This window comes from Molossus molossus, unplaced genomic scaffold (genome assembly GCF_014108415.1).
Source record: "Molossus molossus isolate mMolMol1 unplaced genomic scaffold, mMolMol1.p scaffold_m16_p_3, whole genome shotgun sequence".
Taxonomy (NCBI): Eukaryota; Metazoa; Chordata; class Mammalia; order Chiroptera; family Molossidae; genus Molossus; species Molossus molossus.
Window position 1 is genome coordinate 77964152 of NW_023425366.1, and position 24781 is coordinate 77988932.

General features: G+C 35.6%; 1 protein-coding gene across 3 annotated transcripts in view; it reads left to right on the forward strand.

The window, feature by feature from the left end:
* Nucleotides 1–24781, forward strand: part of FER (FER tyrosine kinase) — a 364169-nt gene that overhangs the window by 49486 nt on the left and 289902 nt on the right. For all 3 annotated transcript variants that reach the window (XM_036278843.1, XM_036278845.1, XM_036278844.1), the window contains one exon: nucleotides 15472–15645. In XM_036278843.1, the coding sequence (XP_036134736.1) occupies nucleotides 15472–15645 (174 nt within the window). The remainder of the gene's footprint in view (nucleotides 1–15471; nucleotides 15646–24781) is intronic.

The following is a 24781-nucleotide window of genomic DNA, read 5'->3' on the forward strand; positions in this document are numbered from 1 at the left end:
TATCTTCAGATACAGTGGGAAGGAGAGAGGGAGGAAGAGAGAGAGAGAAACATCAATGTGAGAGAGACACATTCAGTGGCTGCCACCCATACAACCCCAACTGGGGCTGGGGACAAACTGCAACCGAGGTACATGCCTTTAGGAGAACCGAACCCGGGACTCTCCCGGAACTGCTGAGCCAAACTGGCCAAGGGCTGTGAATACTTCTTTATTCCATGCAAAGTAAGATATTCCAGACTCATCTTGAATGTTCTCTATTCCAGTTCTCAAATAAACCCTTTGCCCTAGGAATCCTCGTTCCTTTTAGTAGAGAGAATATTTAGATATTTAACCAATTTACTATGTGTGGGATAATATATATCACAATGTTTTACAATCACATATAATGCTGCAATGCATAACTTTGTTACAGATGTGTTTTTGTATTATTATGAGTATCTTCAGGGTATATTCTTAGAAATGGGATTTCTAGGTCAAAGTGTAAATGTATTTGTAGTTTCGATATATATTGCCAATATAAATATACATTTAAAAAATATATATTTTGAACCATTTTGTATATCCACCATTTTGTATATGAGAGTGCCAATTTCTGCTTAATCTGGGCCAAAGAATGTTTTGTCAAACATTTGAATTTTTGTTAATCTGGTAGGTAAAATGGTATGTAGTGTAGCTTTATTTTATAGTTTTCTAATTATAAGTGAAATTAAACATCTTTTAATGTGTTTAATAGCTTTTTTATTTTGAGAACTTTTTTTTTCTGTACTAAAGGTGAATTTTGCTTTGTGTTTTCTATTTCATCTAAAATTACAACTGTCAGAAATAAAAGAAACCCAAATTGGAAAGGAAGAAGTAAAATTGTTTGTTTGTAGAGGATATGATTATATATATAGAAAACCCTAACGACTCCACCAAAAAACTGTTAGAATAAGCAATTTCAGTAAAGTTGCAGAATACAAAATTAACATACAAAAATTAGTGTTTCTTTACACTAACAACAAACTATCTGAAATAAATAAAGACAACAATTTTATTTACAGTAGCACCAAAAAAATAAAATATTTAGGAATAAATTTAACCATGGAAGGAAAAATCTATATACTGAAAATTATAAGACATTGATAAAAAAAATTGAAGAGGACACAAATAAATGATAAGATACTCCATGTTCATAGATTGAAAGAATTAATATTTGTTAAATGTCCATACTACCCAAAGCCATCTACAGATTCATTTCGATTCCTATCAAATTTCCAGTGGCATTTTTCATAGAGATAGAAACAAACAATCCTACAATTCATAGGGAACCACAAAGACTCGGAATAGCTAATGTAATTCTGAGAAAGAAAAACAAAACCAGAGGCATCACAATTCCTGATTTCGCACTGAATTATGAAGCAGTAGTAATCAAAACAATATGTTACTGGCATAAAAACAAAGATGTAGAACTACGGGATGGAATTGAGAGTCCAGAAATAAACCCAGGAATATATAGGCAACTAAAATTTGACAAGGGAGCCAAGAATAGTTTCTTCAATAAATGATGATCGAAAAACTGGATATTCACATTCAAATTAATGAAATTGATCCCTGTCGTACACCACTCACAATAATTAACTTGAAATGGATTAAAAATTTAAGTTTTCACCCTGAAACTGTAAAAGTAATATAAGGAGCCCTGGCCGGTTTGGGTCAATGGTTAGAGTGTCGGCCCTCGGACCAGAGAGACCCGGGTTCAGTTCCCGCTAAGGGCACATACCTTGATTGAAGTTTGTCCCTACCCCAGTTGGGGTTGTGTGGGTGGCAAGCAGTCAATGTGTCTCTCTCACATCGATGTCTCTCTCTCTCTCTTCCTCTCTCTCTCTCCTTCTCTATCTGAAGATAAGGGCAAAAAATATCCTCAGGTGAGGATAAAAATAAATAAATAAATAAAAGTAATATAAAGAAACATAGACAAAAAGTTCTTTTACATTAGTCTTGGCAATGAATTGTTGGATATGACACCAAAAGCACAAGCAATAAAAGCAAAAAAATAAGCACAAAGGCAAAACTAAAATCTTCTGTGGAGCAAAAGAAACAGCAAAATGAAAAGGCAGCTTATGGAATGAGAGAAAATATTTGGAGACCTTCTATCTGATAACGAATTAATATCCAAAATATAAGGAATTCATACAACTCAATATCAGAAACCAAACAATCCAATTAAAAATAGGCAGAGGCCCGGCCAGTGTGGTTCAGTGGATTGCGCGTCATCACATTATCTAAGAGGTCCCAGTTTGATTCCCAGTCAGGGCAAATGCGACTCGATCCCCAGTAGGGGACATGCGGAAGGCAGCTGATCAATTTTTCTCTCTCTTTCCCTTCCTTTCTCTCTAAAAAAATCAGTAGAAACATATTTTAAAAAAATGGGCAGAGGATCTGAATAGACATTTTTCCAAAGAAGACATACAAATGGCCAACAGGTACACTTCCTCATCAAGGAAATGCAAATCAAAACCACAATGAGACATCACGTCATACCTGTTAGAATGGCTGTTATAAAAAGACAAGAGAAAATAAGTATTGGCAGGGCTGTGAAGAAAAGGGAACCCTTGAATGCTGATAATTCAGAAAGTACTGAAATAATCTATTTGAAAGGTGTTACTGGCTTACCGTTTAAACGCAAAGTGGATTGTAATATTGCTTATATTCTATATACTACATGGGATTAAAAGTAATGAAAATGGCCCTGGCTGCTTTGGCTCAGCGGTTAGAGCATCGGCCTGCAGACCGAAGATTTGTGGGTTCGATTCTGGTCAAGGGCATGTACCTTGGTTGCAGTTTGGTCCCCAGCCCCGGTTGTGGTTGTGTGGGTGGCAACCATTTGATGTGTCTCACATTGATGTCCCCCCCACCCCCGAAAACATTTAAAAAATGGAAAAATATCCTTGGGTGAGGATTTAAATAAATAAATAAATAAATAAATAAATAAATAAATAAATAAATGTAATGAAAATGTTTTTGATGAACCAGCTTTAGTATTTAGTGTCATATATATATATATATATATTGTAATTTGAACCTGTGTAACTAGAGTTTTAAATACACACACACACACACACATACACACACACGTATGAAAGTAATTCTTAAGCCTGACTGTAAAGTCCATTTTGCTATAATGCTTGATTTAAAAACATGAATTTGTTCTAATGCAATTGATATATTAGGAAGCAATTAGAGAGAGCATAATGTGATTTTGTATTTGCTTATGCATACAGAGGAAACACTAGTTGAATTCTGAAAACTCTCCAGCTGAACCAAATTTCTTAGGAATACATAAAACACACAGACACATAGTAAGTATGGTTCATAACACAAGGAGTAAACAAGTAACCAGTAAACAATGTAAGTACGTGTCTCTGTGTTATATTGCAACTCTGTCTAAATTCAGGTAGCTTTTCTACCACTTTACAGTAATTCACAAATTCTAACTCTGCTGACACCTACTTTGACAAGCAAACATCAGGTCTTTTTAAGGTAAAGTGTCATGTTTATTGTACTATTTATGTATTTCTTTACTACTTATTACATGCTAATCTGTGCAAAGTTTTTATTAGGTTTCTGTCTTTTTAAAAATATGTCCCTGATGAACTTTTGAATGTTGTATCTGTAACATCATTTTTCATAAGCCCTGTGAATTTGTACAGCTCAGTGATTATTAGAGATACAAATGTTTAATTACAGCAAAACTTGTACATTAGAATTACTGGACTTGGGAAGCTTTAAAATACTGATGCCCGGACCCCTTCCAAAACCTATTAAATCAGAATCTCTGATTGAGGGATTCAAGAAATGGTATTTTAAAAAAGTTCCCAGTAGATTCTTCTTGCAGGCAGAGTTGTGAACCACTGGCTTAAGTAAACTAGAAAATGTAGAAAGACAGGCTCTTCTTCTGAATGGGAAGTTCCTCAGGTTTCCTTTGTACTCATAATACAGTCTTTGAAAACCTCGGTTTTAGGGAAATTTATTAATGACTTTCAGTCTTGTGGATTTTGTATCTGATAAGAACTCAGAGATTCCAAAGCATTCTTCTTATGTAATAGGCAAACTCTGAATAGAAACTTTTGTTTCAGAGAATCATTTATTTTGAGTTATTGTGTGGTACAGAAACATGCATTCTTCATGGCATTTTTATGTTGTATTTTAAAAATATCTAAACAAGAAAAAAGAAGTAGGTGAAAGATATAGTCTGCAGAGAAAAACTATTTATGACATCTGTGATTTAGGTATTTTTCAAGTTTGAGTCATCTTGTTGATTATTTTCAATGCTTTACTATAATTATAGCTCCAGTAGTAGTTTGTTCTTTGACTCAGTGTTCCAGAATAAATACTTTTTGGTATGATGAACTAGAACACTTAAATTACTACCTGTTTATGGAATACTGATTTATATCACCACACATCTGTTACTTGAAAGGTGGAAAGCATGGTATACTTTTTTAAAAGACATACATTTTTTTTCATAAATGTAGTTTTCTTTTAAAGAACTGAGTGCAGTGTTTCTATTGTGTATTCATCCTAGTTTAACTGATACTTTTCACCTCTATTGGTTTCCTGAAATAAACTGAACATTTTAGATTATATGCTAATTATTGTAGAAACCTGCAATGCTGTTTAGTGTATGAAACAGATCTCTTTTTTGTCAAGGGTGGCGGGAGGGAGGGATAAGGAAGAATAAAATTTCTATAAATTGAATCATTCTTCTTTTTTGTTGTGGAAGAAGAGATACATTTATTGTAGGAACTATTTTGGTCACAAAACAACAACATAAAATGTCAGAATCAATTTAGGAATTCAGAAAGTCTTGAAAAAATAAGATTTCAGCTAAAATAGTATTTTATTATATAATATCAATATTACTCAATATATAATTCAGCATTCTGAAAAATGTTCTAAAACTTGAGTCTGAAACCAGTAATTCTGTTTCCCTGGGGCATAGGGAAGAGTGTACTATCTGTGTGTCTATCTTAAAGTGGTGCTATTTCTAATTGTCTAGTATGGTATTGATATTGATTAGCTAACAAGATGATAATTTATTTCTTAATTGTTTTGCTTATGGAGATTTGAGTTGTGGGTCATTATTCTGGATAGAAACCCCAAAATTGTGAGGCTGCTTTCATTTTTACCTTCATTTCTTCTAACAGAGTATGTCATATCAAGAATAACTCACTTGTCCTGGCCTACAAGGACTTGTCTCTTAAAATGTTTAATTACAGTTGACATTCAGTATTATTTTATATTAGTTTCAGGTGTACAGCATAGTGGTTAGACAATTATATAATTTGCAAAGTGATCCCTATCTTATTCCTGATCTTAAGGGAAACACTTAGTTTTTTGGCTGTTCACTTGTCATATGCGGCCTTTATTATGTTGAGGTATGATCCCTCTATTCCCATTTTGCTGAGAATTTTTATCATAAATGGTGATAGATTTTGTTGAATGCTTTTTCTTTGTCTATTATATGATCATGTGATTTTTATCCTTCATTTTGTTTATATGATGTATCATGTTTATTGATTTGCAAATATTGAACCAACCTCACAACCCTGGGATAAATCCCACTTGGTCATGGTGTATGATCTTTTTAATGTATTGCTTGATCTGATTTTCTAATATTTTATTAAGGATTTTAGCACTTATGTTCATCACGGATATTGGCCTGTAATTTTCTATATTTGTAGTGTCTTTATGTAGTTTTGTAATTAGGATAATGCTGGTCTCATAAAAAAGCTGGGAAGTCTTTCCCCTTCTGGAGTTTCTGGAGTAGTTTGAGGAGGATAGGTATTAATTCTTTAAATGATTGGTAAAACTTGCCTGTGAAGCCATCTGGTCCAGGACTCTTGTTTGCTGGGAGATTTTTGTTTACTGCTTCCATTTCATCAGTTGTGACTCTCTTCTGAGATTGGGCGGTGACTGAACTAATGCAGCTCAGCATATTTGTTGCCAGTCTTCAGAACCCAACTATTGACTCTGATTATATTAATTCTGTTTTATTTTTAAAAGATTTATTTAATATATATTTTTAAAATATGTTTTTATTGATATTAGAGAGAAAGGAAAAAGAGAGAGAGATAGAAACATCAATGAAAGCAACACATCAGTTGGCTGCTTCCTGCATGCCCTCCACTGGGGATCAAGCCTGCAACCCAGACATGTGCCCTGACTGGGAATCAAACCGGCAACCTCATGGTCAATGGGTAGATGCTCAACCAGTGAGCCACACTGGCTGAGTTATTTAATAATATTTTATCTGCATAGTATTTTTATTCAGGATTTATTTTGATTATTATATTAGTATTTAGTAATCTGAGACTTTATAGTTCTTGAAATAACAGGGGTTAAAAATTTCAACCCCTTTTTTGTTCGAATGGCTTTAATTACAGAAGGTGAAATTCTCCTGACATTGAAAGATGACCCATGTCTCGCTGACTCACCAAGTATCCTCAGTCATTTGGTTCTTTAAAAAGCTCCACCAGATGAGAATAGATCTGCAGTTTTGGATATTGTGACATGAAGTAGACAGGAAGGAGACTTCCTGCTGCATTTATAGGGGAAGAGATTTTAAATTCTGTTAGAAAAAATAAGATATCCTAGAACTCATCAAAATGAGTTATAGAATTGATGGGGTTTCATATGTGTAACTAGTTCATAAAAATTATTATATGGTTTAAATGTTCCAAGGGTATTTGACTCAGATATGGTACTGAGAGTGTAGTTTTTTTTATGGTTCTTGTGCTTATGTTCATTGAATTTCTTGAATCTGTGGATTTTAGTTTTCAAGTTTTGAATATTTTCAGCCATTTTTTTTCAAATACTTTTCCTATCCCCTTTTGTCTCCTTTGTGGTTTCTAATTATAAGCAAACCTCGTTTTATTGTGCTTTGCTTTATTGCGGTTTGCAGACACTCAGTTGCTTTTTTTTTTTTTTAATCCTCATCCGAGGACATTTTTTAATTTTTTGTTCAGATGGAGTGGGAGGAGGAGAGAGAAACATCGATGTGAAAGGGACACATCGAGTGGTTGCCACCCTCACGACCCAACCGGGGCTGGGAACAAACTGCAACCGAGGTACGTGCCCTTAGTGGGAACTGAACTTGGGTCTCTCTGGAACACAGGCCGATGCTCTAACTGTTGAGCAAAACTGGCCAGGGCTCAGTTGCTTTTTTTTTAGAAAAGAAGTGGGTGGATTTGATGTAGACATGGGAGGGATTCTCGGAAAGATTTGTGATGGGTTGTTCAAGGGAAAGGGTGACCAGAGCTTCTAAGGGGCAGAGACATTTTTAGGAAGAGAGGGAGTGTATGTTTATTAGAAGTATTTGGAGGTTGGGACTAGGATAGAGCCAGGTCTTTGCTAAACCTGGAAGATAAATGGGAAGTTCTGCTAAGAGGTATAAAGAGTTTTCTAATCACTGAGCAGGAGTTCTTGAGGGTACAGGGTTCTATAGACAGGGTCCTGGGTTAGATTAGGAGATATTGAGGGCAATATGGGATTGACAGTCAGGGTGATAATATATACCTCAGGAAGCTTAGACTTCCTGCAGTGACTGCAGTGAACAGGGCTATTAGGTAGCATAAGATGTGCCCTGTTGGGAGCAGGGCTGTCTGTTCTGTGATCTTTAATGCTGTATTCCAAAAAGGCTTCTCCCCTGTGCTACCACAGCTCCTCCATAGGATCACAAAAATACATTGTAGAAAGCACTTAGAGATTGTTTATATTTTGAAGATAAAGAACTGATTCCTCTCATTTTTTTTTGTAGCCCAGTATTATCCCATGCTGTATACCCTTTTCCCATCACTGTATTTTTTAGAATGAAAATATCAAATGAAAAAGGTAAAGCCACAAGAGTTATTAGGGCCATTTAGTTTATGTTTTTAATCCATTCTTGTATAGTTTAAAAATTGTTTTCCTGTTTGTTAAAATTTAGGTTTTTTTGTTTTTTTTTAGAAGAGCTCTATAAATTGCTTTTTGGTATAGATATGATGTGTTTATAGGCCACATGTTTTGTTCCATGTTCTTAATAGCATTTAACAAACTAAGTATGCCCCCCTCCTTAAACAAAGTTTTAATTTTTAATTTTTTTTAAATTTATTTATTTATTTATTTGTTACAGATGTTTCTCCTTTTTTACCCCATTGACACCCCCCTCCTAAACCCACCCCCGCCCCGTCCCCGGCTTTGTTGTCCATGTCTATTGGTTATGCATACATGCATATAAGTTCTTTGGTTTATCTCTTCCCACCCCCCCACCCCCTCTTCTGAGGGATGTCAGTCTGTGCCCTACTTCCATGTTTCTGGGTCTACCGTCTTCCTCAGACTGTTATGTTCATTATATTCCGTATATAAGTGAGATCATGTGGTATATGTCTTTTTCTGCTTGGCTTATTTCACTTAGGATAATACTTTCCAGATCCCTCCATGTCGTCTCAAAGGATAAGAGATCTTTCTTTCTTACAGCTGCATAGTACTCCATTGTGTATATGTACCACTGCTTTATCCATTCGTCTACTGATGGACACTTGGGCTGTTTCCAGATCTTAGCTATTGTAAATAGTGCTGCTATGAACATGGGGGTACATATATTCTTCCCGATTGGTGTTTCAGGCTTTCTTAGGGTATGTTCCTAGAAGTGGGATCACTTGGTCAAATGGAAGTTCAATTTTTAATTTTTTGAGGTAACACCATATTGTTTTCCACAGTGGCTGCACCAGTCTGCATTCCCACCAGCAGTGTACTGGAATCCCCTTTTCTCCACACCCTCGCCAACACTTGTTTGATGATTTGTTGATGGCGGCCATTCTGACAGGTGTGAGGTGATACCTCATTGTTGTTTTAATTTGCATTTCTCTGATGATTAGTGATGTTAAGCATTTCTTCATATGTCTCTTGGCCATTTGTATGTCCTGTTTGGAGAGGTGTCTATTCAGCTCCTCTGCCCATTTTTTAATTGGGTTCTTTGTCTTCCTTTTGTTGTGTTGTATGAGTACTCTCTATATATTGGAAATTAACCCCTTATCTGATATATCATTGGCAATGATGTTCTCCCATACAGTGGGTTGCCTTTCCATTTTGATGATTGTTTCTTTTGCTGTACAGAAGCTTTTTAGTTTGATGTAGTCCCATGTGTTCATTTTCTCCTTTGTTTCTGTTGCCTTAGGTGATGTGTCAGTAAAAATTCTGCTGCGTATGATGTCTGAAATTTTGTTGCCTACATTTTCTTCTAGGAGTTTCATGGATTCATGAGTCACGTTTAAGTCTTTTATCCATTTTGAGTTTATTCTTGTGTAGGGTGTAAGTTGATGGTCTAGTTTCATTTTTTTTGCATGTAGCTGTCCAATTTTCCCAACACCATTTATTAAAGAGGCTATCTTTACTCCACTGTATGCTCTTGCCACCTTTGTCAAAAATTAATTGAGCATATTGCCTTGGGTCCATTTCTGGGTTTTCAGTTCTGTTCCACTGGTCTCTATGCCTGTTCTTGTGCCAGTACCAGGCTATTTTGATTACAGTCGCTTTGTAGTATAACCTGATATCTGGTATTGTGATCCCACCTACTTTGTCCTTCTTTTTCAAAATTGCTGTGGCTATTCGGGGACTTTTTGGTTCCCTATGAACTTCTGAAGTATTTGTTCTAGTTCTGTGAAATATGTCGTTGGTATTTTGATGGGGATTGCATTGAATCTATAGATTGCTTTGGGTAGTATGGACATTTTAATGATGTTAATTCTTCCAATCCATGAACAAGGTATGTGCTTCCACTTTTTTATATCTTCCTCTATTTCTTTTTTCAATGACCTGTAGTTTTCTGCAAATAGGTCCTTTACTTCTTTGGTTAAGTTTATTCCTAGGTATGTTAATTTTTTTGCCACGATGGTAAATGGGATTGTTTTTTCAGTTTCTCTTTCTGTGAGTTCACTATTGGTATATAAGAATGCCGTCGATGTCTTGACATTAATTTTGTATCCTGCTACTTTTCCAAATTCATTTATTAAGTCTAGTAGATTTTTGATGGAGTCTTTAGGGTTGTCTATGTATAATATCATGTCATCTGCAAATAATGATAGTTTCACTTCCTTCTTTCCATTTGGATCCCTTTTATTTTTTCCTCATGTCTAATTGCTGTGGGTAAGACTTCCAGTACAATGTTAAATAAGAGTGGCGAAAGTGGACATTCCTGTCTTGTTCCTGTTCTTAATGGAAATGTTTTTAGTTTCTGCCCATTGAGTATGATGTTGGCTGTAGGTCTTTCATATATGGACTTTATTATGTTGAGATATGATCCCTGTATTCCCACATTGCTGAGCATTGCTATCAGAAATGGATGCTGGATTTTGTTGAATGCTGTTTTAGCATCTATTGATATGATCATGTGGTTTTTATTCTTTATTTTGTTTATGTGGTGTATCACATTTATTGATTTGTGAATAATGTACCAGCCTTGCATCCCTGGAATGAATCCCACTGGGTCATGGTGAATAATTTTTTTTGATGTATTGCTGGACCGATTTGCTAGTATTTTGTTCAGGATTTTTGCGTCTATGTTCATTAAGGATATTGGCCTGTAGTTTTTTTTCTTTGTAGTGTCTTTTTCTGGTTTTGGAATTAGAATTATGGTGGCCTCATAGAACGTGTTTGGACGTCTTCCTTCTTCTTGAATTTTATGAAATAGTTTGAGGAGAATGGGTGTTAGTTCTTTTTCTGAATCTTCAGTAAACTCCCCCGTAAAGCCATCTGGGCCTGGGCTTTTGTTTGCTGGGGGTGTCTTGATTACCTCTTCAATTTCCTTAGTTGCTATTGGTCTGTTCAAGTTTCTCTCTCTTCCCGATCCAGTTTTGGGAGACGGTGTGTTTCTAGAAATTTGTCCATTTCGCTTAGATTGTCAAATTTGTTGCCATATAGTTGTTCATAGTAGCTGTTAATGATCTTTTGTATTTCTGTGGTGTCGGTTGTTACTTCTCTTTCATATTTGATTTTGTGTATTTGGGTTCTCTCTCTTTGTTTCTTGGTGAGTCTGGCTAAGGGTCCATCGATCTTGTTTATCTTCTGGAAAAACCAGCTCTTTGTTTCATTGATCCTTTGAATTATATTTTTGGTTTCTATGTCATTTATTTCTGCTCTGATCTTTACTATTGCCTTCCTTCTACTTGCTCTGGGGTTTTCTTTTTGTTTGCTTTCTAATTCTTTAAGTTTTGAGGTTAGACAGTCAATTAGAAATTTTTCTTATTTCTTGAGGTATACCTGTAGTACTATGAACTTCCCTCTCATGACTGCTTTCGCTGCATCCCATAGATTTTGTGTTGTTGTGTGTTCATTTTCATTGGTTTCCAGGAAGTTTTTAATTTGTTTTTTGATCTCGGTAACCCATTCATTGTTTAATAACATGCTATTTAGCCTCCATGTGTTGAAATGTCTTTGCATGTTCTTGTTGCAATTGATTTTTAGTTTCATTCCATTGTGATCTGAGAAGACGCTTGATATGATTTCAATCTTCTTGAACTTGTAGAGATTTAGTTTGTGTCCTATCATGTGGTCTGTCTTTGAGAATGTCCCATGTGCACTTGAGAAGAATGTGTATTCTGTAGTTTTGGGGTGTAATTCTCTGTAGATATCTATTAAATCCATTTGGTCTAGTGCTTCATTTAGAGTCTCTGTTTCCTTGCTAATTTTTTGCCTAGAGGATCTATCCAGTGCTGTCAACGGGGTGTTGATGTCCCCTGCTATGATTGTATTGCTGTCGATTTCTCCTTGGAAGTCCTCCAGAAGATTTTTAATATATTTTGGTGCTCCTTTATTGGGTACATATATGTTTATCAAGGTTATATCTTCCTGTTGGATAGATCCTTTCAATATTATGTAGTGGCCTTCTTTGTCTCTAGTTATGGTCTTCATTTTGAAATCTGTTTTATCAGATATGAGTATTGCTAACCCAGCTTTTTTTTGCTTTCCATTTGCTTGGAAAACTTTTTTCCATCCCTTCACTTTCAATCTATGTGAGTCTTTTGTTGTGAGGTGGGTCTTTGTAAACAACATATAGATGAGTCATGCTTTCTTATCCAATCAGCTACTCTGTGTCTTTTTATGGGAGCATTCAATTCATTTACATTTAAGGTGATTATTGATATGTACTTATTTATTGCCATTTTTGTTTAGTGTGGTTCTATTTTTCTTCCCATTTCTCCTGCCAATTACAGCAGTTCTTTTAACATTTCTTGCAGTGCTAATGTATTGGTGCTAATGTATTCCCTTAGCCTTTTTTTTTGTCTGGGAAGTTCTTTATTTGGCCTTCTATTTTGAATGATAGCCTTGCTGGGTAGAGTAGTCTTGGATTCAGATCCTTGTTTTTCATGACCTTGATTACTTCATGCCATTCCCTTCTGGCCTGTAGTGTTTCTTGTGAGAAGTCAGCTGAGAGCCTTATGTGGTTTCCTTTGTAGGTAACCTGTTGCTTATCTCTTCCTGCTTTTAGGATTCTCTGTTTGTCTTTAATTTTTGGCATTTTAATTACTATGTGTCTTGGTATGGGCCTGTTTGGGTTCTTCTTACTTGGGACTCTCTTTGCTTCTTGAACTTAAATGCCTTCTTCCTTCACCAAATTAGGGAAGTTTTCTGTCACTAATTTTTTGAATATATTCTCTATCCCTTGCTCATTTTCTTCTTCTTCGGGGACTCCTATGATGTGAATATTATTACGTTTCTAGTTGTCCCACAATTCTCTTAAGCTGTCTTCCTGTTTTTTTAATCTTTTTTTCCTTTTGGTTTTCTGATTGGTTGATTTTTTTCTACCCTGTCTTCTAATTCACTGATCCGGTCCTCAGCTTCCTCAACTCTGCTTTTTAAACCTTCCAATGTGTTTTTCATTTCTGATATGTCATTTTTTATCTCTTCTTGATGGTTTTTAATTTCCAATTAGCTTATTTTCAGCATCTCTATATCCTTACTCATGCTGTTGAACTTCCTCAAGATCATGGCTCTGAATTCTAGCTCTGTTAACATGCCTAACTGCTCCACATTGATCTCATCTTCGGTGGAGGTCTCTTGCTCTTTAATTTGGCTTCTCTTTCTGTGTTTCACTCTTTTGGCTATCACAGTGGGCTTTGGAGCGTGTCAAGTTTTCCCTGTGGGTATTGGTGTTCTGCTGTTTGTGGCTCCCTCTACTGGATTTAGATGAGCGAGGGAGGACCCACGTTAAACACCACTGTCAAGTCTTACTTTCCTGGTTAAAGTTGCTAGCCCTGGAAAGGTACTGTTATCCTCCACCTTTTTGCCTGGAGGCTAGCAGTCGAGGTTACTTGATGAGTTTTGGGTTGTCAGTTGATTGAAAAACTCCCTCAAGCACTCAGTATAAGGGGATTTCACGAGGGTGGGGAAGATGCTGGTTGTTAATGATCTTTAATTAGCACTTCAGTGGCCCACAGGGTGGGGTAGGATCTCAGAGGGAGGGGCTGCTGCCTCTCCTCAGAGCCCTGGGAAGGAGCAGTATGGACATCGTCCTGTGTGGCAGCAAGTCAGCAAAAGCTCTGAGTGCCCTCCAAATCCGGAGTGTCCCGACACAATTCTAGTCCAGTCTGCCCTCCCTCTGCTGGAGCCCAAGGTGAGTTGCTGTGGCTGTTTTAGCCTCTGTCCCGGCTCTGCGCTGTGGGGCCACCTGGGAGTGTAACCCGTGGGCACTGCTCCCAGCTAAGACCGCTTCCAAGCTGCCGACCGTGGGCTCCCAGCCCCCATCTTGCACCTTCGCAAGCCTACCGGGATGGAGTCAGTGTCTCTCGTTGTATGGTCCTCGCAAGCTGCTTTTCTGTTGGTTTTTCCCATCGATTTGTCTGTGTAATAGCTGTAATTCCAGTTTGCTTCTGGGAGATGGTCTGTGTAGCTTCCCTTCACTCCACCGCCATTTTTGAATCTGTGTAAACAAAGTTTTATTTATTTAGAGAAATGTATATGGCACTGTGTTAAAAACAAGATTATTAACTCAGACCTTGAGGGTTTAAATGTGGCTAAGAATTTGCTTTCTTTAGGTTATAATTTTGATTTAGGATTATGGAATACTAAAAGAAAAAGAATAATTCTGTTAATTCGCAGATTTTAGATTAGAAAGATCGATTAGTTTTGCAGAGATGTGAAACCATATATTGTCTATTTTTGTATCTTTGACGTGGATTCTCCCCGACTGTGGTAAGTCTCAAATAATTGTTCCTCAATTGAATTTTGAAGACCTATAGTGAAGACCATTCCTCTGTTACCTTTTTCAGTATTTATAAGTTAGAAAGTCTAATAACAAATTACTTTTTTTTCCAGTAGTATCCATATGCCCATTTGTCGAATCCCACCATGTAATGTCTCTGCTATTCAAGCAATATGCTGTGCTGGAAAAACCATTTAGAACTAATGGTATTTATTAAGAAAAGAGAATGATTGTAGCTAGAAATCCAGAGAATGCCTGTATATAAGACATAAGCAGCAAAGATGAGCAGAGAGAAAGATGAGAAAGCATTTTTAGGAAGGGAGGAAGACAAGTTAGTTGGTATGTGTGAGATAAGAACTTGTGAAAGCCAAAATAGAAGAGTAGTAGGAAGAATTGAGTCAGCAGAATCAAATGCCAGAGAGAAACAGTTTTAGAATGAAGATGGGAAAATTCTGTTGCATTAGCAAATAGTGACCTTAGTGACAAATTAGAATGGTGTGAGCAGAAACAATATATCAGTGTGTTGAAAAACAGAGGAGCCCGACTCGTGTTGCTCAGCGGATTGAACATCGTCCCATTGACTGAGAGGTCCTGGTTTGATTACCAGTCAAGGTACATCCCCTGGTTGCGGGCTCAATGCCCAGTAGGGATCATGTAGGGGACAACCTATCCATGTTTCTTTCTCACATTCGATGTTTCTATCTCTCCTTCCCTCTCTCTCTAAAAAAATCAATAAAAACATATTACAAACAAAAAACAAACAGAAGACTGAAGTGTGAATTCTCAGAGTCCCTTAATTCCTTTCCTGGTACTCTGCATAGTCTCTGATTACTGCTTTTGAAGCATTTGTACTTGAAGATGTTAAATATGAACCATTCATAGCTTATTGCATAATTGCCAGAAATCAATTTTTTATCTTAATGTAATAATTTGTATATAAAAAAAATTAAGCACAGCTGGTGTTGCTCAATGGTTGAGCATCAACCAATGCACTAAGAAGTTACCAGTTCGATTACCGGTCAGGGCACATGCCCAGGTCGGGGCCAGATCCCCAGTGCGGGGCATGCAGGAGGAAAGCAATCAATGTTCTCTCTCATTGATGTTTCTATCTCTCTATTCTTCTCCCTTCTTCTCTCTTTAACATCAATAAAGAAAGAAATTAAAAAAAAAATTAAGCTTCTTAAACAATTAAAGTACACCTAAATGCAAACTTCTAATACAGTGCTAATTTTATTTCTTTATGTTTTTAAAAGTCTTGGCTACTTATGATTCAGCAGACGGAACAACTTAGTAGGATAATGAAGACGCATGCAGAGGACCTAAACTCTGGACCCTTACACCGGCTCACCATGATGATCAAAGACAAGCAGCAGGTGAAGAAAAGTTATATAGGTGTTCACCAGCAGATAGAGGCAGAGATGATCAAGGTTTGTCTTTCCATTCTTGAATTTTTCTTTAACCGATTTTTAAACTCACTGAAATATTTTATCCTTTTGACTTTTAAAAATTGTCTTCTTCATATTTTCTGACAAGAAATGTTTTGGTGTCTCTAATAAGTAGTATCTTGTTTTTATTGAATATAAGACATTATTGATTATAAGATATACTCCTACAAAAGAAATAAAAACTGCCAATTGAACTATGATACAATGCTTTTTTATCACTTAGAATTTTAAATTTTTTACTAATTAAAAGTTCTTTAGGCTTTAAAAATTTTGTATTATGTAACACTGTGCATAAAATACAAATGAAAACATAAGCAAGATAAAATAGGATATTTCTAAATTTTCTCCACATTCAGAATGTGTCTTTTCTGGATAACTTTTATGATGTTTCTAATTATGAAAATTTTGTAAATGACAAAAGAGCAGAGAATAGTAAAGTGAACTACCATCTACCTTTTTTCTTTTTTTTTAATCCTCACCTGAGGACACTTTTTGCATTCATAAAGCAAGAGGGAGAAAGAGAGAGAGAGAGAGAAACATTGATGTGAGAGAGACACATTGAGTGTTTACCACCCACACAACCCCAACCGGGGCCAGTGACAAACTGCGACTGAGGTACGTGCCCTTAGTGGGAACTGAACCTGTGTCTCTCTAGACCGCGGGCTGACACTCTAACTGCTGAGCCAAACTAGCCAGGGCTCATCTACCCTTTCACCCACATAGTAAATGTTTTATTTTTATTTTTTTATTTATACTCTCACCCACTTTTTCTTCTGGAAAATTCCAGATATCATTTTGTTCATATGTATTTTAATATATATTGCTAAAATATATACTCTTTTGTAATAAAACATAATGATGATTAATTTACCTAAAAATAACAATAATTCTTAATGTTATTAAATATCCTGACTGTGTTCAAATGATTGTTGTTTAAATGCTTTTTACAGTTGGTTCATTTGAATCAGGATCCATATATGGCCCACATGTTACATTTGAATAATTCTCTTTAATGTAGGTTGCTTTCCTCCCTCTTTAAAATGCTATTAATTTTTGGAAGAAACTGGGTAATTTGCTCTATAGAATTGAAATTCTTTATTTTGGATTTCGTTGTTAGCTTTTTGTGATGTGATTCTACATATTCCTTCATCCTCCAGTTTTCTTGTAAACTGGAAATTAGATCTAGAGGCTTGATAAGATTTTTGCTATTTTTGTTTTTGGCAAGTATAGGTGCTGGTATAGGCTTCCTCTTGTTTTATACAGGGAGGTATTTAATGTCTGTATGTACTTGTTTATCTTTTGTGATGTTAAATTTGACTAAGAGGTTCCAGTTTTGCCAGCCCGGTCAATCTGTTAACAAAGTTTCCCTTCAGCTTTTCACCTAATAGTTTTAGAAATAATGAATGTTCACTGCTTAATCTGTTATTGTAAAATGGCCTGATTTTTCTTCTACCATTTCTAATGCACTTGTTAGCTGGGATTTTTAATAAAGAATTTACCTAGATTTACCATTTGGTTACCCTGAGGCATAGTTTATTTAGGGAAGGCAGGGTAAATGCTTGCCTTTTAATATTAATTTTCCAGTTTGACAACTAATGAATAGGTTCTTAGGTAACTTCAAAAGTTAAGACTTCCAGTTTCTGGTTTAGCATGTAGGTAGTTTGGAAGTTAGTACTTCATTCAAACAACAAATAAAAGGCTGAAAAAATTGAAACATGAAGAACTCTTCTTAAGTTTACAAGAGAAGTAAAGTCCCAGGTCAAACAACTGCCACCAAAATTAGAGAGACTGACAAGCCAATATAGCGAATCAGAACTTATCAGAGCAGCAACCTCCTTGGGAACCAGTGCTGGGTGCAGAAAATCCTGAACTGTAGTTGACAACTTCTGGAGGCTCAGTGTGGACAATTCTGATAGTTAAAAACTTCAGGAGGACCCAGACATTGAGAGACCCCCACACTTTTGTGAGTTTTACCTCCTGGATCTCTCTGAGGTTCTCACAGTGAATATTGGAGAAGTCTCATGGTCCTGGCTGGGGGAGGGGAAAAGAAACCATTTTGCCATATGCCAGAGTATTCTGGTCTTCTTAACAAGGTCTGCCTTCAGGAGAAACTGTTTAACAAGAGCCTAACAACCTGGTAGAAGGGAAATACGCAACTCTGGCCCACTCTAGCCATCCTGTTCCATGTAAGGGGATTGGGGACTAAGAAGCACATGTAATGTTTACTGTCCAGAGACAAAGGCTTAGTAAAAGACTGAGAACCAATCACAAGACTATAAAATGCTTCCCCTACCCTGACAATTTATCACCACATTAGTAAAGGCATATTTACATCAGTTCCTTTTACCAAAACAACATGCCTGTCAAACAAGAAAAAATGGTAAGGCCTACCAAAGGCAAAAAAACCCCCAAAAAACAAACAAAAAAAAAACCAATGAAGAGACAGAGCAAGTATCAAAACCAGATATGGTAGGGATGTTAGAATTATTACACTGGGAGTTTAAAACAGCTATCTTTTTGTTTTATAAATTAAGGGCTCTAATGGGTAAAGTAGATAGAATGCAACAACAGACAGGCAGTGTAAGCAGAGAGATGAAAATCCTAAAAAAGAAGCAAAAGGAAATGTTAGAGATTGAAAAAACACTGTAATAAATGTGAAGAATGCCTATGATGGTTTTATTAGGAAACTGTACACAACTAAGGAAATAATCTCTGCACTTGAAAATATATCAGTAGAAATCTCCAAAACTGAAAAGCAAAGAGGATAAAGTCTGAAAATATATGAACAGCATGTTTAAGAACTGTAGGACAACTATAAAAGTTGTAATACATGTAATAGAAATACTGGCAGGAAAAGAAAGAGAAAGGAAAGTAAGAAATATTTGAAACAATAATGACTGAGAAGTTTTTCAAATTAATGTCTGACACGAAATGATAGACCCAGGAAGGTTAGAGAAAATCAAATAGAATAAATGACCAAAAAAAAAAAAAAAAATCCCAAAACCAGCACAAAAATCACACCTAGACATTTCAACTTGACACTATAGAAAATCAATGATAAAGAAAAAATCCTGAAAGAAACCAGAGGAAAGAAAATATCTTACCTATAGAAGAACAAATGTAAGTATTACATCTGACTTTTCAGAACTCATGCAAGCAAGAAGAGAGCAGATTGAAATATTTAAAGTTTTGAGAGAAAAATATATGCCAGACTAGAATTCTGTACCTTGTGAAACTGTCCTTCAAAAGGGAAAGAGAAATACTTTCTTAGACAACCAAAAGTCGAGGGAATTTTTGCCTGAAGACTAAGAAGGAAAATGATGATTCAGGTCATAACTAAGCTCTACATAAAGAAAAAGATAAAATAAAAACTTTTATTTTTCTCATTTTTAATTGATTTAATAAAATACAGGGGTTTTTTTTGTTTTGTTTTCTTTTGTTTTTTTGTTTGTTTGTTTTTTATTCTCACCCGAGGACTATTTCTCTGCATGTATCTTCAGTTATAGCAGGAGAAAGAGAGAGAGAGAGAAACATCGATGTGAGAGAGACACATCAAGTGACTGCCACCCACAAGACCCCAACCGGGGCTGGGGACAAACTGCAACTAAAGTATGTGCCCTTAGCAGGAACTGAACCTGGGACTCTCCGATCTCCAACTGCTGAGCCAAACTGGCCAGCGCTAACAAAATACAGTTTATTGAAAATAATAACAATAGTGTATTCACTTATGTATACTCATGTATATATCTTGTTTGTGTATGTGTATATACATATATGTTTATGTATGCTTATATATAAGTGAGATTATTGACAAGAGTGACACAAGGGGCAGGAAGGAGGAGTTTAGATTATTTTGTTATTTGAAGGATAATACTTGAAAGGGTACTTGGGTTTGTTATAAAGGTCTATTGTAAACTCTAGGACAACTAAAAAAAGAAAAAAAAACAGAAGAAGTATTACTTCTATACTAAGAAATGAGAGAGAATGGAATAATGAAAACCACAAAAGACATATAGGGATGGAAGACAAAAATAGGAGCAAATAACAAGCATAACAAAGAAGAAACTAACAAATATGGTAGATATTAATCCAAATATATCAGTAATTACTTTGAAGGCCAAATGAATCAATTAAAAGACAACAGCATTGTCAGAGTGGATCAAAACAACAAGGCCCACAAGTATGTTGTCTATAAGAAACCCACTTTATATGTATCTACACACACAGATGAATTGTAAATGGATGGAGAAAGATATACCATGCTAACACCAATAAAAAGAAAGCAGGAGTAGCTATATTAATTTCCAACAGAGCAAACGTCAAAAGGAGAATCATCAGGGAAAAAGAAGGGAATTACATAAACTGATAAAGGGGTCGGTTTTCCAAGATAACAATAATCCTTAACGTGTATGTGCCTAACAACATAGCATCAAAATATGATAGAACTGCAAACACTAGTAGACTTGTAAGGAGAAATAGATGAATTCTCTATTTCATATGGAGACTTCAACATCCCTCTGTGAGAAATGATCCAAGAGGCGGAAAATCAGTGAAGACATAATACCATCAGTCAACTAGATATAATAAACATCTGTGGATTATTTCATCCAAGAACAGCAGAATGCACATTCTTCTCAAGCTCACATGGAAGAGTCAACAAGATAGACCACATTAGACCATAAATCATACCTTAATAAATTTTAAAAGAAATAAAATCATGTTGGCTCTGTGACCACAGTGGAATTAAACTAGAAATCAGTAACAGAAAGATAGCTAGAAAATTCCCAAATGCTTGGAGATTAAACATTATACTTCTGAAAAACACATAGATCAAAGAAAAAACCTTAAGAGAAATAAAAAATATTTTGGACTAAGTGAAAATGAAAACAAAACTTATCCAAATTCGTGGCACTTAGCAAAAGCAGTGTTCAGAGAGAAATGTATAGAAATGTATAGCGTATATTAGAAAAGAAGAAAGATCTAAAATCAATCATCTAGTCTTCCACGTTAGGACAGAAAAAGAAGAGGAAATTGAATCCAGAGGAATAAAAATTAGAGGAGAAATCCATGAAAGTGAAAACAGGAAATCAACAGAGAACACTCAACGAAACCAAAAACTGGTTCTTTGAAAAGATCGATAAAATCAGTAAGCCTCCAGCCAGGCTGATTAACAAAAACATAGTACAGCAAAGATTACTACTATCAGAAGTGAAAGAGGTACATCACTACATATCCAGTGGATATTAAAGGACAATAAAGGAATACTATGAACACCTCAATGCCTACAAATTTGACAATTAGAAATGGGCCAGTTTCTTGAAGAACACAATCTGCTAAAGTTTACATGAGAAGAAATAGAAACTGAATAGGTAAATATTTATTAAAATAATTGAATCAATAATTAACTTTCCAAAACAGAAAGTACTAGGCTCAGATGGATTCACTTTTGAATTCTATCAAACTTTTAAGCAAGAAATTATACCAGTTTTCTACAAATTCTTGAGAAGATATAAAGAGGGAGACTTCCTAATTCATTCTATTAGGCCAGCATTACCTTAATATCAAAACCAGATAAGATATTAGAAGAAAAGAAAACCACAGACACATATCTCTGATGAATATAAACAGAAAAGTCCTTAACTACTAGGAAATCAAGTCTAACAATGTATCATAAGAATTATACACCACGACCAATTGGGGTGTATTTCAGGTATGTGGCTGGTTCAGTATTTGAAAATTAATGAATGGAAACGTCACATAAACAGATTAAAAACCATATGATTATATGAATAGATGCAGAAAAAGCATTTGATAAAATCCAACACTCTCATGATAAAACCTCTCAGTGTACTTGATAAAGAATACCTACAAAAAACCTACAGCTAATATCATATTTAATGGTAAGAAATTCAAAGCCTTCTCACTAAGATCAGGAGCAAGGCAAGGATGTTCCTTTTTACCACTGCTGGTTATTAGGAACTGGAAGTCATAGCTAATGCAGTAAGACGAATAAAAGAAATAGAAGGCATACAGATTGGGAACAAAGAAATAAAGCTGTCTTTGTTCATAGGTGACATGATTGTCTATGCAGGAGATTCAAGAAAATCAACAAAGAAACACTTGCACTTGGACCTAAACATTATAGCAAGGTTGCAGTATTCAGTGTTAACATACAAAAGTCAATTGCTTTCCTATAGACCAGCAGTCAATGAACAAGTTGATACGTAATTAACAACAGAATAGCAAACCCCAAAATGAAGTACTTAGGTATAAATCTAACATACTATGTACAAGACCTATAGGACCAAAATGACAGAACTCCAATGAGAGAGAATCAAATAAGAAATAATTTGAGAGATATCCTTTGTTGATGGATAGAAAGACTCAATATTGTCAAGATGTCAGTTATTTCAAACTTGTTCTATAGATTTAACACAACCCCAATCAAAATCCCAGCAAGTTATTTTGTGGATTTTGAAAAACTGACTCTAAAATTTATATAGCCCTGGCCGGTTTGGCTCAGCGGTTAGAGCGTCAGCCTGCGGTCCGGAGAGACCCGGGTTCGGTTCCCGCTAAGGGCATGTGCCTCGGTTGCAGTTTGTCCCCAGGCCTGGTTGGGTCATGCGGGTGGCAACTACTCGATGTGTCCCTTTCACATTGATGTTTCTCTCTCTCTCCCTCCCACTCTAAAATGGAAAAATGTTCTCAGGTGAGGAAAAAAAAAAAAGATAGTAGACATATAGACCAATGGAACAGAGCAGAGAGCCAAGAAATAGATCATAAATATAGGCAACAGTTATTTGACAAAGGGACAAAGTCAACACAATAGAAAAAAATACTATTTTAAACAAATGATGCTGGAATAATTAGACATCCATCCATATGAAGAATGACTCTAGACATGTATCTTATGCCTCTTATGAAAATTAACTCAGAATGGATCACAGTCCTAATTGTAAAACATTAAACTACAAAATGCCTAGAGGATAAAATAGGAGGAAACCTACATGACCTTGGTATGGTGATGACTTTTTAGATAAAACACTAAAGGCACAATCCATTAAATAAATAATTGATAAGCTGAACTTAATCAAAATTAAAAACTTTTGCTCTGTGAAAGACAGTATCAAGAGAATGAAAGGGTTAGTCATAGACTGGGAGAAAATATTTGCAAAAGACACATATAATAAAGAACTGTCATCTAAAATATACAGAGTAAACAAGCAACCTGATTAAATAATGGGCCAAAAGCTTGACACCTGACCAGAGAAGCTAGAGAGGTGGCAAAAGATGTTGGACATCATATGTCATCAGGGAAACGCAAATTGAAGCAACAATGAAATACCACTGCACACTTATGAGAATGACCACATTCTAGAACATTGATAGCACCAAATGCTAGTGAGGATGCGGAGCAACAGGAACTCTTATTCATTGATGGTGGCAATGCAAGAGGGCACAGCCACTTTGGAAGACTGGCATTTTCTTATAAAACTAAATGTACTCTTGCAATCCCACACATTGGCATTCATTCAAGGGGGTTGAAAACTTTGAGTAAAAAGCCCACACACATGGGTATTTATAATAGTTTTATTGATAATACCAAAACTTAGAAGCAACCAAGATGTCTTTTATTAGGTAAATGGATAAAAAAAATGTGGTACATCTAGATAATGAAATATTTATTATTCAGCGTTCAAAAGAAATGAGCAACCAAGCCACAGAACGACATGAAGGAATCTTAAATGCATTTTACTAAGTGAAAAAATCCAATCTGGAAAGGCTAAATACTTTTGATTGTAATACTGTATAATATTCTGGGAAAGGAAAGACTATGATTATAGTAAAAAGATCATGGTGGTGCCAGGCACTTAGAATATTGTGGGCGCACTTTGTAAAGTATGTGATTGTCTAACCACTATGCTGTTCACCTAAAACTAACACAAAAATAATATAGAATGTAACCTGTGATTGTAAAATTAAAAAAGAAAAGTAAAGATCAGTGATTGCTAGGGTTGAGAGGGGAGAGAGGGATGAATAGGTGGAGCACAGAGGATTTTGACAGTGAACTGCTCTCTATGATACTATAATGGTAGATACATGCATGTCAGTGTATGTTTGTCCAAACCCATAGAATGTTCAAATGTGAAACCTAATGTAAACTGTGGACTTAGTGATAATGATGTGTCATTTTTGGTTCATCATTTGTAACAAATGCTCTTTTGTGGGGGGGGTGTTGCTAATGGGGGAGGCAATGTGTGTGTGGGGCTTGGGAGATAGATGGGAAATCTCTGTACTTTATGCTCAGTTTTGCTGTGAAAGTAAAACTGATCTAAAAAAAAGTTTATTAAAATAAAGTTAACCAGTGAGGTTTTTTTTTAAAGGGAATGACTTGAGCTCATTTATTGATATAAATGAGCTGTAATTGATATTTTTAAAGACACAGTATCATTCTTCACACAGTGAAGAACAATGGTGATGCAATATTTATTACAAGTGGGCTCTGAGATTGTCTTCCAAGTTGCTTATGCCCTTTTGCAAGTTTTTCTTACTGCTGATTTCTTAGGCTTTGCAGAAGCTGTACCAGAAGTTTTTCAGACAACTAAGATTCGTAATTTTTCTCTCAATTGCTATTTAAATGCCTTTTGGACAACAGAGTTAAGGATGTGCATTTGTCAAGTCTTTCTGTAGAAATAATAATCAAGTTCATGCATTCATGCAGTGACCACTTACGGTTGTTACTTGGCCAACAGTGACAGATGTATCTTCTTTGCAGAGATGTTACAATGTAAAAAAAAAAAAATTTTTATGTTAGAACTGGTGAATTATGGCAACTCAGAGTTACTCTGTACAATTAAAATAAATATTTAAATTAGCTTTTTATTAGAGAAAATATTTATTTTATTTTATTTTTATTATTATTTTTTAAATTAATTAATTTATTTTTGTTACAGATGTTTCTCCTTTTTTCCCCACTGATTCCCCCCTCCCCTTCTCTCCCCGCCCTGTCCCCAGCTTTGTTGTCCATGCCCATTGTTCATGCATACATGCATATAAGTTCTGTGGTTTATCTCCCCTCCTCCCCAACTCCCTCGTCTGGGAATTGTCAGTCTGTACC